The sequence below is a fragment of the Muntiacus reevesi genome, chromosome 15, assembly GCF_963930625.1.
Source record: "Muntiacus reevesi chromosome 15, mMunRee1.1, whole genome shotgun sequence".
Lineage (NCBI taxonomy): Eukaryota > Metazoa > Chordata > Mammalia > Artiodactyla > Cervidae > Muntiacus > Muntiacus reevesi.
Window position 1 is genome coordinate 22,932,199 of NC_089263.1, and position 17,114 is coordinate 22,949,312.

Genomic DNA, 17,114 nt, shown 5'->3' on the forward strand with positions numbered 1-17,114 from the left:
AAACAAGAAGGGAGCAATCATGGAGAGGAGTGAACCCAGTGAGGGGAATCAGTACTGTTTCCCTGGTGAGGAATCACAGTGAGACGCATGGCAAAACACCTAACAACCTGTACCCCATCCTAGTAAAAACATCTAGGTCATTCCTTGTCAGCAGTGTAAACTCTGGATACAGGAGTCCATAGGTGTGTGACAGCCAGTGACCTTGGGGTACTCAAGTCTCCTGAATTACAAAGTAAGAATGTATTCCAGCGCAGGACTCTACCCAGGTCACCAGGATGAATCAGACTTGTTAAGTGACCTCCAAAAACACACAAGCCAATTGCAGACGCAGACAAAACGTTTTCAGCATTCCGTCCAGGGCTTCAGGAATGCTCACACCAGCATATGCAAATTCCCTAGACGTACAGCTCAGAACAGAGGTTGGCAAACATTTTCTGTGAAGGACCAGAGAGAATATTTCAGGCTTTGCGCTCTATGTTGTCCCGTCACTACTATTTGATTCTGCATTGTGCCATAGACATATGAGCATGGAAATGAGCTGGGGTGTGTATGCCAATAAAACTTTATTTACAGACACTGAAATTTTAATCATATGTCATTATCATGTGTCATTAAAAATGGAAAAATCATTCTTAGCTCACAGGCTATACAAAAAAATAGACGATGTCTTTGACCCATGGGCCAATTTACCAACTTCTGACTGAGAACTGCTATTCAATAGAGGCTAAACAAGTGACACATGGTTCAAATGAAAGATAAAGACACCCTGAATTTATGCAAAGATTGAAAATCATGAGGAAGAGAGTGGAGGGTAGGAAGAGATTTATCTCATGCAATGGTGACAAATACTGGACTGCATTTGTCTTGGAATCACAGAGGCCTGTCCTTGAGTCCTTATAAGACCACTTACCAGCTATATGACCTTGAGCAACTTTCACTTAACCTTGCCAAGCCTAACTCCCTCGCTTGTAAAAGGAGGAATATGATGAGTACCTTCTTTTTTTTCAATAACCATTTTTTAATTGAAATATAGTTCATTTACAATGTTGTGTTAGTTTCAGGTGTACAGCAGAGGTATTCAGACATATGTGTGCGAGTGTGTGTGTGTGTATATATATATTCTTTTTTAAATTCCTTTCCATTATAGGCTAGTACCTTCTTGATAGAGGCTATCAAGAAGATGAAATGAGATGCTGCCTCTAAAAATACTTTGCACAGTACGCAGCACCTCTACAAAAAAAAGCTAATTAGCATTATTATTATTATACTTGTGAAATGATGAGTTGATTGGCTGCAAAACATTCTTCCTGGATATGAAGACAACATTCCCTGGATGAGAAGAAGTTCAGACTCCTAATTTGTGGAAGTCAAAGCTCCAAATAAGGCAGATACCAGAGACGAACGTAAAACACAAAAACAGAATATTTTAATTTGGTGCAACACCCCAGGTATTCACCTATTGGGAGCCTGTGCTCAGTCGCTCAGTCGTGTCCGACTCTTTGTGACCCCACGGACTGTAGCCCGCCAGGCTCCTCTGTCCACAGGATTTCCCAGGCAAGGATACTAGGGTGGGTTGCTATTTCCTCCTCCAGAGGATCTTCTAGGCTCAGGGGTCTAACTTGCATCTCCTGCATTGGCAGGTGGATTGTTTACCACCATACCACTTGGGAGTCTCCATTTTCTATGAAAGTTGTGAGCCTGAAATCATGAGAAAAGAATGCAAGCACCAACAGTCATTCAGTCTCAATAGGCATTTCTAAAGACTTCCATGAGAGCCGGTCTGCCTGGGTTGTATAAGAGGTAGCCACTGACCAAGCCTGCCTCCACTTCTGCTTGCTGTCTCTAACCCTTACTCCATGACAAAGACAGCGGCCAGCTGTGGATTGTCAGATAGCTTCTATCTCCCCCTGCCCAGCCCTGGCCCCGACCAGCACCAAACAGACAGTGGCAGAGGCAGCAGCAGGTGACAAGGAAGATGGTGGATGGTTGCCAGCTTGTGTGGTGGACCGTGGCACAGGGCATTGCCATTAAGAAGTCAGCAAAAATGGATGAACAAGCTCAAAGGTGGTGGATGAAATGTGTTGGTGGCCCAGACTTCTTTATTGCTGAAGAAGCAACAGGAAAACCTTCATATGTTGAGAAAAAAAAAAAAAAAGGTGGCCCATCAGGATTTCCCTGGTGGTACAGTGGCTAAGACTCTCTGCGCTTCCAACGCAGGGGGCCCAAGTTCGATCCCTGGTCAAGGAACTAGATCCCACATGCTCCAACTAAAAAAAAATCCCACAGGCCACAACTAAAGATCCCAAGTGCGCCACCTGGTATGGCCAAGTAAATAAATATGCAAAAATAAATATTAAAAAAGTGGCCAATCTGCCACGGCATAGTTGAAGACTGGGACTTGATGGAAAGCTTTACGGAGCAAATGATCTTTAAGAGCAGAACCTGAAGACCATTTTTTTGGACTGAATCTCCACTAAATACTCCAGACAACAGGAAATACACTGTTGAAATAATGTTTTAGGCTTGTACATTCCTGGGCAGGCCATTCTCGCTGCATCCTAGACCTCAAGACAAGCAGGAGAACGGTCTGTCTATTGGTACAATACCAGACAGTGGAATCAGTATCACTCAGGTCATCCCTGTGACTGAAGGGCATGTGACTGTCAGCTATATTAAGCACACACTCCAAACACAGGATGAAATAGAACATATGTTATTCAGCAATTGCTGGGAGATGGAAACAGAGGAATCCCTCAGAGCAATCCTGGGAAACTTCAAAGAACACTATAGCTACGCCTGCCCAGATTTAGTAAAAGGACTTAACAAGTATGAACAGATGGATCAAAGTGGACTAAACAGTACACTAGAATCAATGCTATCTCAAAGAATTTTCCATTAGTGTTGCTTTTGTTTTGTTAACCTTTTGGATGTCTCATTATACAGCAATTTTTTAATTTGTATTTTATTTATTTATTGGCTACACTGGGTCTTCATTGCTGAACAGGTTCTTTTCTCTAGTTGCAGAGAGCAGGGGCTACACTCTAGTTGTGGTGTGCAGGCTTCTCATTACGGTGGCTTCTCTTGTTGCGGAGCATGGGCTCCAGGCACATGGGCTTCAGTAATTGTGGCACTCAGGCTTAGCTGCCCCACAGCTTATGGAATCTTCCCGGACCAGGAATCAAACCCATGTCCCCTGCATTGGCAGGCAGCTTCTTAACCGCTGGACCACCAGAGAGGTCCAGGTGTTGGTTACCGAGGGAGTCTTAGGACCTGAATTTTCTTTTCATGTAGAGTGTGCTAATTGAGGCTTTACTCAACTTATCTCAGAAGTTGTAGATGAAGGCATTGACAATTGTCCTACTGATGTCAGACGTCTTCTCTACAAGAAGACTGTCCTCTCTGGAGGTTCAATCATATTCAAGGACTTTGCACATCACTTGCAAACAGATTTGAAAAGAACCATAGATGCCGGGCTGAAATTAAGGGAGGAACTGAGTAGTGACAGATTGAAGCCAAAATTTATCAATGTACAAATCATTACACCTAAAACGCAGTGACAGGCAGTTCGGTTTAGAGGATCCATGCTGGCTTCCACATCAGAATTCTGCCACATATGTGCATCCTGTGTGTGCATGCTCACTCGCGTCTGCCTCTTTGCGAACCCCCTGGATTGCAGTCCACCAGGCTCCTCTGTCCATGGAATTTTTCAGGCAAGAATACTGAAAATAAATAAATTAATTTTAAAAAAAGAATGGAGGCTATATGTATACCTATGGCTGATTCATGTTGATGTATGGTAGAAACCAATGCAATAGTTTAAAGCAATTATCCTTCAATTAGAAATAAATAAATAAAAATAAAAACACTTTTCAAAGATATATTAAAAAAAAAAAAAGAATACTGGAGTGGATTGCTATATCCTTCTCCAGATCTTCCCCACCTAGGAATCGAACCTGCATCTCCTATGCCTCCTGCAACTCCTGCATTGCAGGCAGATTCTTTACTATCTCTGCCACCAGGGAAGCACCATACCCACTTGTACTCCTTCAAAATAAATTTGGGCCTCCATCCACTATTTCCCAGGAAAGAAAGCCACTGTTGAAAATCAAGAGAAATAAATGTGAATTACTGGCCTTGGGCTTCCAAGTGTCTAACTCTTCACTGCTGCTGCTGCTGCTCAGTCGCTTTAGTCTGACTCTGTGCGACCCCATGGACTGTAGCCCACCAGGCTCCTCTGTCCATGGGATTCTCTAGGTAAGAATACTGGAGTGGGTTGTCATTTCCTTTTCCAGGGGATCTTCCCAACCCAGGGATCGAACCCGAGTCTCCTGCATTGCAAGCAGATTCTTTACTGCTGAGCCACCAAGGAAGCCCCAAGTCTTTGCTGCTGCTAAGTCGCTTCAGTCATGTCCGACTCTGTGTGACCCCATAAATGGCAGCCCACCAGGCTCCCCCATCCCTGGGATTCTCCAGGCAAGAACAGTGGAGTGGGTTGCCATGTCCTTCTCCAATGCATGAAAGTGAAAAGTGAAAGTGAAGTCACTCAGTCATGTCTGACTCTTAGCGACCCTATGGACTGCAGCCTACCAGGTTCCTCTGTCCATGGGATTTTCCAGGCAAGAGTACTGCAGTGGGTTACCACTGCCTTCTCCAAAGTCTTTGCTATTTATTGCCAAATTAGGGCATTGTATAGGTTGTTTCACTCTGAAATTTCTACATTACATGCTAAATGCCAACACTGTGCCTAGTCCTAAATATCATTCCATCATACTGAGAACTCAGCCCTTGAAGAGATATGACCACAAGGTTTAAATGAAAACTCTGTCTTTTCTTGGAAAAAGTGCTTGATCTAAGATGTCAATTTGAAGGGATCCAAGATAAAAAAAATTCAATATTGGTTAATTTTGTTAAACAAATTTAAAAAGTTATTGGGTTGGCCAAAAACTTTGTTCAGGGACATCATACAGAAAAACTCAAATGAACTTTTTGGCTAACCCAATACATAAGATTAATCAAAATCTTTCTTAAGATACATAATTTTGACTTATGAGATGCCAAGTTTCAATGAGAACATCAGGGAAGGGGTCCTATCTACCTTAGACTATTCTAGAAACCATCTATTCGTTCATCCTCTTCTCAGATTAGTCCCAAGTAGGTCAAAGCGCTCGCTCCCCCTCATTTCTTGCCAACATTCTCACAGTCACGTGAGGCTGCCCACTCACTTCTCAGCCTGCCTTCTGCTGCTCTGTCTGCTCAGCACTGATGAATTCGTATCTGGACTTGACAGCTCTCTGCCCTCACGCCTGATCATTCCACAGTTCCCACATCAAGACAGCCAAGTTCCATCAAAGAGTCTAACACAATAGCACATGGGCAAACACTCAGCCTGGTTCCATCCAATCTGCCTTCCAACAAGGTTTCCAGGAAACGTCCAGAACAAAAAGCCAAGAGCTGTCTCTACAGAGACCATATTCATCTCCTAAGCAAATTCCTGGCCACACCACAAGTGACCAAGAATTATCCTTCTACTATTCAAACTTGAGGAGAAATTAACCTGCAGATAAACCATGTGTGCTAGTTGACCATTTGGCGGTGCACCATGTAAATTCATCACACATGCTTCTTCTGGCCCCGCACAGCTCTTTTAAAATTTAAATGAATTGCCAATATTTCAAAACCAGGAAATTCCATTTTTTAAAAATCTGGATTTTGAACATTTCTCACCCCTCCCCGTCAAATCAAGAGCATCCAGGCAAACAACAGGTTGGAGTTCAATAGAAGGAGGTTATCCAGGTTCCAATTCTCAAAACCTGCTGAATGTTCATTCAATATTAGCAGATGGTTCCAGTAGTGTTCAAAAGACTTAGGATTCCACAAGGGACAAACTGGGCAAGAAAGACCAGACAGTCAGACCCTCTAAGAAAGGATTTGATTTGGGTTACTCAAAGGACTTCTGCTTCAGGGAAGATGGAATAGATACACTTTCTCTATTCCTCCCACAAATTACCACCAAAATCCTTGGCATTATATATAACACAAACCCAGGAAGGCCCAAGCAGGTGGACCAAAGGAGCTACACTGAGTAGGCACCTCAGGGCCCAAGAAATGACACAGTAGTGAGCTTCCATTTTCTTATTCTTTCATAATCCAAGACTTGGAGCTGAAGAAGCGGCAGTCTAGAAATACCAACAGATACAGGAAAACAGACAAACTCAATGAAGGCCTGCTCTCTCTAGTCAAAGGACCAGGCAAGGGGCAGTCTAGCAACACAGAAATTATTAGACAATATCTAAACTATTAGAAATTACTAGATAATACCCACATCCCCGATGGCTCAGCAGTTAAAGAATCCTCTGGCAATACAGGAGACACAGGAGACACAGATTTGATCCCTGGGTCGGGAAGATGCTCTGGAGAAAGAAATGAAAACCTACTCCAGTATTCTTGCCCGGGAAATCCCATAGACAGAGGAGCCTGGCGGGCTACAGTCCAAAGGGGCGCAAAGAGTTGGACACAACTGAGTGACTGAGCATGCATACACTCTACTCCAGCTTTACTAAACACCATAGAAAGAACTGTGGCCCCATCCCCACTGACATGGTAAAGGATGAGTGGAATGCAGGAACTTGCATCTTTGCCACATTATTACAAGATGACCCAGTACCCCCCAATTCCCTCTTTCCCTGGGTGGTGCCAGAGAAAGCCAAGTAGGGAGTCCCTAGCAGGCGATAACAAGCTCTACCCAGCTCCTCCCACCCCCCTTCAGTGTCAGCTCAGACCATATCGGGGAGCCTGGACCTCCACTTCCACAGTAGTACTAAGGAGCCCACTCACCCTTCTTGTGTGTGAGGAGGCCAGAGGAGGCCTTGTATGAAGTCAGGACTTCTACCACCACCCAGTAGTAATGAGGCCACCCCTCCCATGGGTGTGAGTTGAGGCCACGTGGGGAACACCAACAAGGCACGTCTATCCATCTTGGCCAGAGAGGTATCAGCAGAAGCTTAGTGAGGCACCAGAATGCCCACTCCCACACAGCAGTAAGGAGGCACGAACCTCAAATGTCAATAGTCTAAGTGAGAAGCCTGGACACTAACCCCCACTTGGAAGTAACAAGGCAATGCCACCACCTTCCCCTGCCAGAGCAGCGGAAAAGAAAGCCAATAAAAACAGACAATTTAAATAAGATCTAGAGTCTCATAAAATAATACTGAAAGGCCCGAGGTTCTATTTAAAAAATCCCGCCATCATGAGGGTATGGCCAAGATGGTGGAGTAGGATGACCCTAAGCCCACCTACCATGGGTACACCAAAATTATAACTATTTACAGAGCAACTATGGATGAGAATGACCCGAAGACTAGAAAAAAAGGTGTTCTACAACAAAAGATGTAAAGAAGGAACCACAGTGAGACAAGTAGGAGGGGCAGAGACATGGTGTAGTCAAGATCATACCCCCAGCTAGACATCCACAAACGGGAGGATAATTACAATTGCAGAGATTCTACCCTAGGAGTAATGGAAACAGTGACAGACTTTATTTTCTTAGGCCCCAAAATCACTACAAATGGTGACTTCTACCATGAAATTAAAAGATACTTGCTCCTTGGAAGAAAAGCTATGATGAACCTAGACAATGTATTAAAAAGCAAAGATATCATATTGCCAACTAAGGTCCATATAGTCAAAGCTATGGTTTTTCCAGTAGTCATGTACATGTGTTAAGAGTTGGACCATAAAGAAGGCTGAGCACTGAAGAACTGATGCTGTTGTACTGCGGTGCTAGAGAAGACTCTTGAGAGAGTCCTTTGGACAGCAAGGAGATCAAACCAGTCCATCCTAAAGGAAATCAACCCTGAAAATTCACTCGAAGGACTGATGCTGAAGCTGAAGCTCCAATACTTTGGCCACCTGATGCAAAGAGCCAATTCTTTGCAATGGACATGAGTTTGAGCAAAGTCTGGGAGATAGTGAAGGACAGGGGAACCTGGTATGCTGTAGTCCATGGGATTGCAAAGAGTTGGACACAACTGAACAACTGAACAATGACAAAATAGCCACAATAAGTAGGTAAATGTTAAAAAGATATAAATATGAAGTCAAAATTACTAAATGTGAAGTGAGGGGGAGTAAAAATGCAAGATTGTTAAAATGCATTCGAGCTTAAGAGGTTATCAACTTAATCATGTATATATATGCTGTTATATATAAATCTCAGCTGGTAAAGAATCCACCTGCAATTGGGATACCTGGGTTTGATCCTGGGTTGGGAAGATCCCCTGGAGAAGGGACCAGCTACCTACTCCATTCTTGCCTGGAGAATTCCATGGACTACATTCCATGGACTGTATAACCCATGGGGTTGCAAAGAGTCAGACACAACTGAGTGATTGTCACATCACATATATAGACCTCAGGATAACAAAACCTACAATAAACACAAACACACAAAAAAGAAAAGGGACTCCAAAATAGACTTAAAGCAGAGACCATAACAAGAGATAAAGAAGGGCATAACAGAATGATAAAAGGATCAATCCAACAAGAAGATACAACACACACACATGTACATATGTATATGTTCATACATCAAATGAATAAAATACATCAAAATTAGTGAAATGCAACTAAAGCAGTGCTGAGAGGAAAATACATAGCACTCACTGCATACGTTAGAAGAAAGGTCTCCAATCAATAATCTGCTTCCCTTAAGAATCTATAAAAAGAACAAAATAAACCCAAGCAAGTAAAAGGAAGGAAATAATAAAACAAGAGCAGAAATCAATGAAATTGAAAAAGCGAAACAATGGAGAAAATGAATTAACAACCTGGTTCTCTGAAAAGATCAATATAACTGACAAACCTCTAGTAAGACTGACAGAGAAAAGGGGAGAAGGTATGGAACCACCAGTATCAAAAATCAACTCTATACACATTTAACAAGGGAGTTGATAATGATTAAGAGAAGAATACTACATATAATTCTCCACACATAAATCTGATAACCCTAAATGAAATGGATCGATTCCTTAAAAAATCACAAACTAATGAAATCCTCAAATGAGAAATCTCCAAGCCCAGATGGTTTTACTGGAAAATTCTACTAAATGTCTAAAAAAGAATTAACATAAGTTTTGTGTAATTTCTTCCAGAAAAGAGAAGAGTGAGCACTTCCCAATTCATTTTATTAAAGCAGTATTACCTGACACTGAAATTAGACACAATGCAAAAAATAAAGACCAATATTTCGTACAGAAACAAAAATCCATGACAAACCATTAGCTGATTCACATCATACAGAAACCAACATAACACTGTAAAGCAATTATCCCCCAAGTTTAAATATATCTTTAAAATAAAAATACATGGGATTAGAAAGGAAACCATCTGTACTGAATATAGTCATCAAAATATCAAAATATTTATGATACAGTTTTTTGTTTTTAAGTTAAGGAACGTGGGCTTCCCTGGTGGCTGAGTGGTAAAGAATCCTCCTACCAATGCAGGAGACACGGATTCTATCCCTCATCTAGGAGGATCCCACATGTCTCGGAGCAACTAGGCCCCTGTGCCACAACTATTGAGCCTGTGCTCTAGAGCCCGGGAGCTGCAGCTACTGAAGCCGGAGCACCCTGGAGCCCACCATCCACAAGAGAAGCCACCTCAGTGAGAAGCTCATGCATCGCAGCTAGAGAGTGGCCCCAGCTTGCCTCAACTAGAGAAAAGCCTGTGTACAGCAACAAAGACCCAGCACAGCCAAAAGTAAATAAATAAATTATTTTAAAAATATTTTTTTTAAAGTTACGCAACGTGATAGAGAGGGCAGATGCCATTTGAATTGCATGGTCAGGAAGACATTTCTGACAAAGTGGCCTTTATTCTGTGCTATGATCTAAAGGACAGTAAGGAAACACTTTGCAAAGATCTAGAGGAAAGGCATGCTAGGCTGAGGGAACAGCTCTGGCAAAGGCCCAAAGAAAAGAAGACCTCAGCACTTTAAAGCAGCAGAGAGAGGCCGGTGTGGCTCAATGGCAGCAGGAGAAGGAAGGGAGAGGCCAGGCTATGTGAGGCTTCACAGGCCAGAGGAGGAAGCTTGGGTTTTATTCTAAACACAGCTGGACGCCACTGAAGCACTGAAGACTTGTAAGCAGTCTACATTACATTCACAGAACGACAGGGTCTGAGATTCCTTTTCAGAAGAGCATCCAGGTCACTGTGGGTCAATGGATTGTACCTGGTAGAAAGCTGCTAGGTCCCAAAGTTCTAGAAATTGGTGAGGAGGCTCCAGCAACCATGTGGGCAAGAGGTGACAGTCAGGAGAAGAACAGTAGAAGCAGAGCCAGAAAGAGATAAATGGAAGAGGGATGTATTTTGAAAATAAAACCAAGAGTTATTAGCATTTTCTGATGAATTAGGGATGAGAGGAAGAAAGCAATCAAAGATGAATCTTGTTTTTGTCTTATTTTGCTTGAGCAGTTGAACACATGTTGGTACAACTGACTTAAATGGGAACCACCAGCAGAAAAACAGGTTGGGGTGGAGAAAATTAAGAGTTCAGGTTTGAACATCTTAAGTCTGACAGCCTTTTAAATATCCAAGAAGTGAGGTGCTGTAGGCAGTTAGACTTAGAAGTCTGTTATGGGTCTGTGATCAGGAGGAGTGTCTAGGCCAGAAACAATTTAGAGAGTCATCAATGTATAGATAGTTTATAAATCCATGAGGCTGGATAAAACACCTTGGCAGAGTTCGAGGTTGAGAAAAAGAGGAGCTATTCCAAGCCAGAGCCCTGGGGCACTCCAGGATTTAGGGTTCAAGGGGACAAGAAGGAGCCGTTAAAGGAGATCTGAAGCAACAGCCAAAAGCCAGAGGAAAACCGCACAAGTGTAGAAGGGGTTGTAAGCAGAGAACGGTACACTGGGCCAAAAGCTGCCGAGTGTGAGCTGGGGAAGTGACCCTCAGACTCAGCAACCCAGACAAGGTGGTCTCTGCCCATGAGCAAGGAGGAACACAGATTCAGATGAGGACATATGACTCAGATATCAGGTTCATTGGTAGGGAGTACCCAAGCTATGTGGCCTGAAATAGCAGCAGCTTCTACCACTGATGGATGATTTGATCTGGCAAAAGCACTTGGTGATGTCAGTGCTTGAGAAAGACTTAGCCAAATGCCGGTGGGAAAGACACTACCACCCAATGAATGACAAAGTCAGAAGGAAGGCCACTGGGCTCAGGAAGGTCACTGCTGCTGGTGCTGCGGTAAAAACAAGTGGGGATGAGCCTGGGAACTGCAAGGGAAGAGCTCATGAAAAAGGCATCTCCCAGAAGAACTCAAATAGAACTGCAGCAATGTCTTCCCAACTCCAACTGGATTCCTCCAGATTCTTTCCCCCAATTTAACACTTTTCCAGGTTTCTAGTGAAAAGTAAGGGCTTCCCTTATAGCTCATTTGGTAAAAAAAAAAAAAAAAAAAAAAAACTGCCTGAAACACAAGAGACCAAAATCTAGCTATCCTCACTTGGCTGATGTACAATCTCCAGAATACATTCGCCTATTATTTTGTTAAATAAAGTCGTGTATCGGTTATGCTTATTGTCAGTTTCATTTTCTGGGTAAAGTATGCCAACAATAGCAACCTCCAAATACATAAGATACACACACACACCCCCACTTAATTTTGGAAAATATAATTTATAGTCAGTTTTTTAATAAAGTTGAAAATTTAATCTGAAACAAATAGTATATACATACACACACAAAAAAATGCCCTTTTAAATGCATTTTTAATCAAATCCTAAGAGATAGCCTAAATTATATTTACTTTAGAGAAAAGGCATCAGTGGTAAGAAATGCTTGAATTATACTGTGTTCTTCAGAGATTAAAAAATTAAAACCAATTTAGTTTCAGCACCTACTCTAGCATCCCAAGTTAAAAATATACTGTTAACACATAGACCCAATGATTAATTTATCAAACAGTCTATGTGGAAAGGAGCAAGCAAGTTTCAGCTTAACACATTTTCTGATGTACCTACATAAAAAACAAAGAATCATAATGGACTTTGCAAAGTGCATTTTTATCTTTCTCTCTAATGAGAAAGTGAAACAAGAGACATTCACCGCCTCCCTAGAGATTCTCATAATTTACAAAGAATATCCTTCTCTATAGTGTTTACCCATAAATGGCCAGCCTGTGCATTTAGTCATTACAGAGAGAATGTCTTGGCCCCTTAGGACCACTCATCATGTTTCTGATTCAGGCATCAAAAGGGAAAGAGGGGGAAGTTACCAAAAAAAAGCTTTGTTAGGAGCTCCCCACACCCTATTGTGTTTATGGGTCATGTGATAGAACACTGCTACAGAAGGGTAAAAACAAGGAAATTTAACAAGAAGGGTCATCACCCCTCTTGTGTCCTCACTAGTTGATTAGTTTGGGGCAAGAAGAACAAAAGGAAAGAATAAAATCAGGCTTTCACGGGATGGGGAACCAGGCTCTCAGATGTGCAGAAAGGGAACAAATACAGCTATTAGAACAGTGTCCATATCACAGTAAGCACAGATGTGGCCTAAGCATCCTGCAACAAAAATAAAATGCTGTCAAGAAAATTACTATGAAGTGAACATAATTAATACAAATCAATGAGCAGTGACATATAATTATTATGAGTTACATTTTTATTGGTCAGGCACGCCACTTAACAAGAAACCACAATGACCTTTCTAAGCTATTTGTGTATGTGTGTTAGTCACTCAGTCCAACTCTTTGCAACCCCATGGACTGTAGCCCACAAGGCTCCTCTGTCCATGTAATTCTCCAGGCAAGAATACTAAAGTGGGTTGCCATTCCCTTCTCCAGGGAATATTCCCCACCCAGGAATCAAACCCAGGTCTCCTGCATTGCAGGCAGATTCTTTACCATCTGAGCCACTGGGGAAGCCCAAGTTATTTGTATTTATCTCTAGTAACTCAAACTGCATCCCTACCAGTAGAAGAGTAAACCTCTCTACTAAAAAAAAAAAAAAAGAAAAAAATCTTTTCAAGAGAAAAAAGTATTTAATTATGATCTTGGGACACTTGGGTTATAATCCCAAATGTTGAAGGAAAGGATTAATTAAATTTTATTATTAACTCAACTTGTACTCTTCTCATTTTAGTTGATTTCGTCCTCTTTCCTTTTAGTCTCCATGTGCTGCCAAAATGATGCATAATCCCTGGGATTTAGAGTTCTTCATTCTCTGTAAAGTAAGGGGACTTTTTTTTTTTTCCTGCAGAGATAGGTACGGTATCGAAAAAGCCAGAGCACTTAACCAGGAAGTTATAAGTTATTCCACCTTTTCTATCATTGAGAAAAGTCATCTCAATTTGTCAAGGTCTTGGTTCCCTTATTTGTAAAAGGTCCACTTTATAATCTTTATCTTTCTCTGAAATACTTTAAGCGAATTACTTAACAATTTCAGAACCGAGATATATTAGATATAAACAGAGATATAGTTAGTTATATACTTTCTTGAGATATAATTTATATACGATACAATTCACAACTTAAAGTATATAATTCAATGGTTTTTCTAGTATATTTACAGAGTTGTATGATCATCACAAGAAATTTTAGAACAGGAACATAGATTCTAAGGGCTTCCCTGGTGGCTCAGCGGTAAAGAATCAGCCTGCCAATGCAGGAGACCTCGGTTCCATCCCTGGGTCAGGAAGATCCCCTGGAGGAGGAAACGACAACCCACTCCAGTATTCTTGCCTGGGAAATCCCATGGACAGAGGGGCCTAGGGGGCTACAGTCCAAGGGGTTGCAAAGAGTCAGACATGACTAAGCATGCACGCATACAGCATCTAATTCCTTTAATTCACTATACAGATGGGTTAAATCATGTTTCCCAGGTCACAGATCTGGTCAGTGGCACAACCAGGCCTGGATCCCTGGGAATTATTAAGCCATTGACATCATCTCAGTCTCCCTTTCCCCAGCCCTGGGAAAGTTCTATGTGAATTAAAACCTGCTGTTAAAATGTTGCCTGGGAAGAACATCTGGCACTTTTTATGATCATGCTCCCTCTTATTTTATTAAGCCTGGTCTAATTTCTCCACCAAATCTGTCCCACTGCAAGATTTCTTAGAAAGACTTTCAAAACAGATAAAAATGTATCTCTTAGGCACTTTGACCACAAAATGTGATTTGCGAAGCCCAGAGAGAATCTGTGATGTCTTTCTTTTCAGATAAAGTCACAAAAAGGTTTCAGTTCATGCAAAAAGACTAAATTAGACCCTCTGCTCATTTCCTTTTTTAATGGACTGATGATGAGAGTTAAACTAAATGATCTTATCTTTAGCATATTATTTACCAATGTCAATAACTTCCTGGGATTTCAACCATTCACTCTGGTTAGTGGTCAGAAACCAATTTCAGTCCTCTTAGGGCTGTGTCCTGTTCATCTCTGAGATTTGCTCCCATGAAGTCTATTCTCAATAAAAGAATATCTTTCAAAACAGGTTAGGACCCTGCAGAGGATGAGATGGTTGGATGGCATCACCAACTCAATGGATGTGAATTTGAGCAAACTCTGGGAGGTGGTGAAGGACAGGGAAGCCTAGCAAGCTGCAATCCATGGGGTGGCAAAGAGGCAGACACGACTGAGCAACTAAGCTAAGAAAGCTCCTGTAGCAAGCCTAGCTAGCTAGTGATTAAGCCGACACTGCCCTGACCACAGAAGCAGTAGGCCTCCAGGCTGCCCACCCCTCAGTACTGAGCTCACGGCAGACTTGCTAACTGCTCCCACCTTTTATTTTATTTTTACTTTCTGGCTGCATCGCATGTGGGATCTTAGTTCCCCTACCAGACATCAAACCCACATCCCCTATTCTGGAAGTGCAGAGTCATAACCCTTATACCACCAGGGAAGTCCCTGCTCCCACCTTTAAATTCACCCACTTCTTAGGTTTCCATGATACTCCTTTCTCCTCCATTCTACTAGTTCTTCCCTTCTTGTGCTTCTCCACCCCCACGCTTTCACTTATCCAATAAATATTTATTGAGTGGTCACTGCTTATCAAGTCCCGGCCTAAACACTGTCCCTAAATGTGGGTGCTCCCTACAGTCTATGAGTATAACTCACTGTGCATTTTTTGACTTCCATTTGCACTTATATTTTTAAATCTCCATTGAGGCTGGAAATTCCCCCAAGTCTATAGCTCCAATCTGGATCTCACCCACTGGCTCTCAGGTCAGAGTCATCTGAGTATCTCACGGATTTTTCAAAGTGCCCAAAGCCCGCCTGCAGTGACCCCACCATCTCCCTGGTCACTTAACTGGCCCCTCATCCAGGACTCTTCATTACCCCAATAGTACCACCAACCACCCAGCATCCTCAGCTGGAAACTGCACACCACCCAGTTTCTTCATGGAAGGGATGTGAGTGAGAGAACAGGCAGCACTTTTCAATATGAGACAGACAGAAAGGAATCCTCTAATTCCAGCTGCTTTTCAGGGACCGATGTGTGAAAGAGGCAAGATAAGACCTCATCAGAAGAGTGAATTCTGAATGAAATCTGTCCAAGAGACCCAGAAGTGCAGGTGTAGGGTTGATTTTACAATGTGAGTTCTACCATGGCTGGGAGACTCAAATCTTAGAATACGAATTTGCTTGTCAACAGACACCCACACCCACACACACAGCAATCACATGCCCGCTTGCCTGTCTCCTTGTTTCCTCTGCTCAGAACACCTATCCTTTCCACCCACACCCTCCACCACAATTCCTTCTCATATTTAATTTTCAAATGACGCGACTCTTCCTGCGGGAAGTTCTCCCTGATGCCCCTATTTTATTATCTGCCATCCACTGTGCGTGGAGGTGTGTCCAACACTATATGTTTACGTGTCTGTCTCAGTGTCTTCCCACAAAACTGGCAGCTCTTAGAGAACAGGAGCCTGGTGCCCAGGCCCGCGCCAACACTGGGAAGACTATGCGGGAGGAAGGACGGCTGTAGACAGCCCAGCCCGGAGATGCGGGCAGTCAGGCAGGCGGGGTCCACCTCCAGGCCGGGAGCGCCAAGTACACAGCATCCCCGGATCCGCCGACGCCCGCGCGGCTGCCCAGGAGTGGCAGGACGTGCCCCGGGGGGTCTCCCAACCAAGAGGTGGGAGACTCGAGGGAGGCCATGCCGGCCCTGCACCCTCTGTGGTCCTCCTCCCGGCGCGGGTCCGGGAATAGAGGCACCGAGCAGAGCCTCCAGGCCTCGAGACGCCGTCTCTGCTCGCCCGAGCCCCTGCGGCCCGCCACCTCTGGTCTCCCCTCCGCAGAACCTCTCGGAATTTCAGTGGCTGAGGATGGAGCAGGGGGGCCGGGGGCTGGCAAGAAGGAGGCGCCAAGAAGCGGAGGAGAGCCGGCGGCCCCTCACTCCACCCCCGCGCCCGCTTAGGCGGGAAGATATCGAGCCCTAAAAGAGGCCCCTAAGGGCGCCGGAGTCTCAGAGGCCCCGGAGCCTCGAGGGGACCGCGGCTCCCCTCGCCCTCCTCCCTCCCTCCTCCGTGCGTCCCTACCTGGCTGGCTTTGTGGAACTGCTTTTTCAGCCCCGCCACCGACATTGCGACGGCGCGGCGGCCGGGGATGCTGGTCCCTGGACTCGGCCGGGCTACTCGGCCGCGATGCGCCGGGGGAGCGGGCGCCGGGGCCGGTCCCCGCGCGGCTGGGCTCAGCCGGGCCGGCCTCCCACGGCCACGGCCACGGCCACAGCCGCTGTCACACGCGCACACACGCGCGCACGCCGATGGCAACACTGCGTTCCAAAGCCCCTGCGCAGCCCATTGGCCAAGCCGCGGAGATATGCAAATGAGGCCGCTGGGGCCGCCCACGCTTCATTGTTGCGTGGAGACCCGGGAGGACTGGAGCTGCTGCGAAACTGGGCCTGCGAAGCTGGGCAGCATGGGGATGTCCCCAGGTCCGGAGAGCAGAGCCATACAGGGCTGTTTGCAGGGCGTGGGACCGGATGCCTCTGGCCATAGGACTGCCCTGGGTGGGACAGAGGAATCAACTCTCTATGCTTTGGGCAATATCGCAGCTCTCAGGGGCATTTTTGGTAGGTTTCTGTTTTTAAAAAGGAACGCCCCC

General features: G+C 44.2%; 1 protein-coding gene and 1 pseudogene across 1 annotated transcript in view; one reads left to right on the forward strand and one right to left on the reverse strand.

Annotated features, from left to right (window-relative positions):
* Window positions 1–16,718, reverse strand: part of SH3GL3 (SH3 domain containing GRB2 like 3, endophilin A3) — a 103,721-nt gene extending 87,003 nt beyond the window's left edge. The window contains exon 1 of the mRNA XM_065906405.1: window positions 16,547–16,718. Coding sequence (XP_065762477.1) covers window positions 16,547–16,591 — 45 coding nt within the window. The 5' untranslated portion in view covers window positions 16,592–16,718. The remainder of the gene's footprint in view (window positions 1–16,546) is intronic.
* On the forward strand, window positions 1,976–16,425 carry LOC136147461 (actin-related protein 3-like; annotated as a pseudogene).
* Window positions 16,719–17,114: the final 396 nt, after the last annotated feature.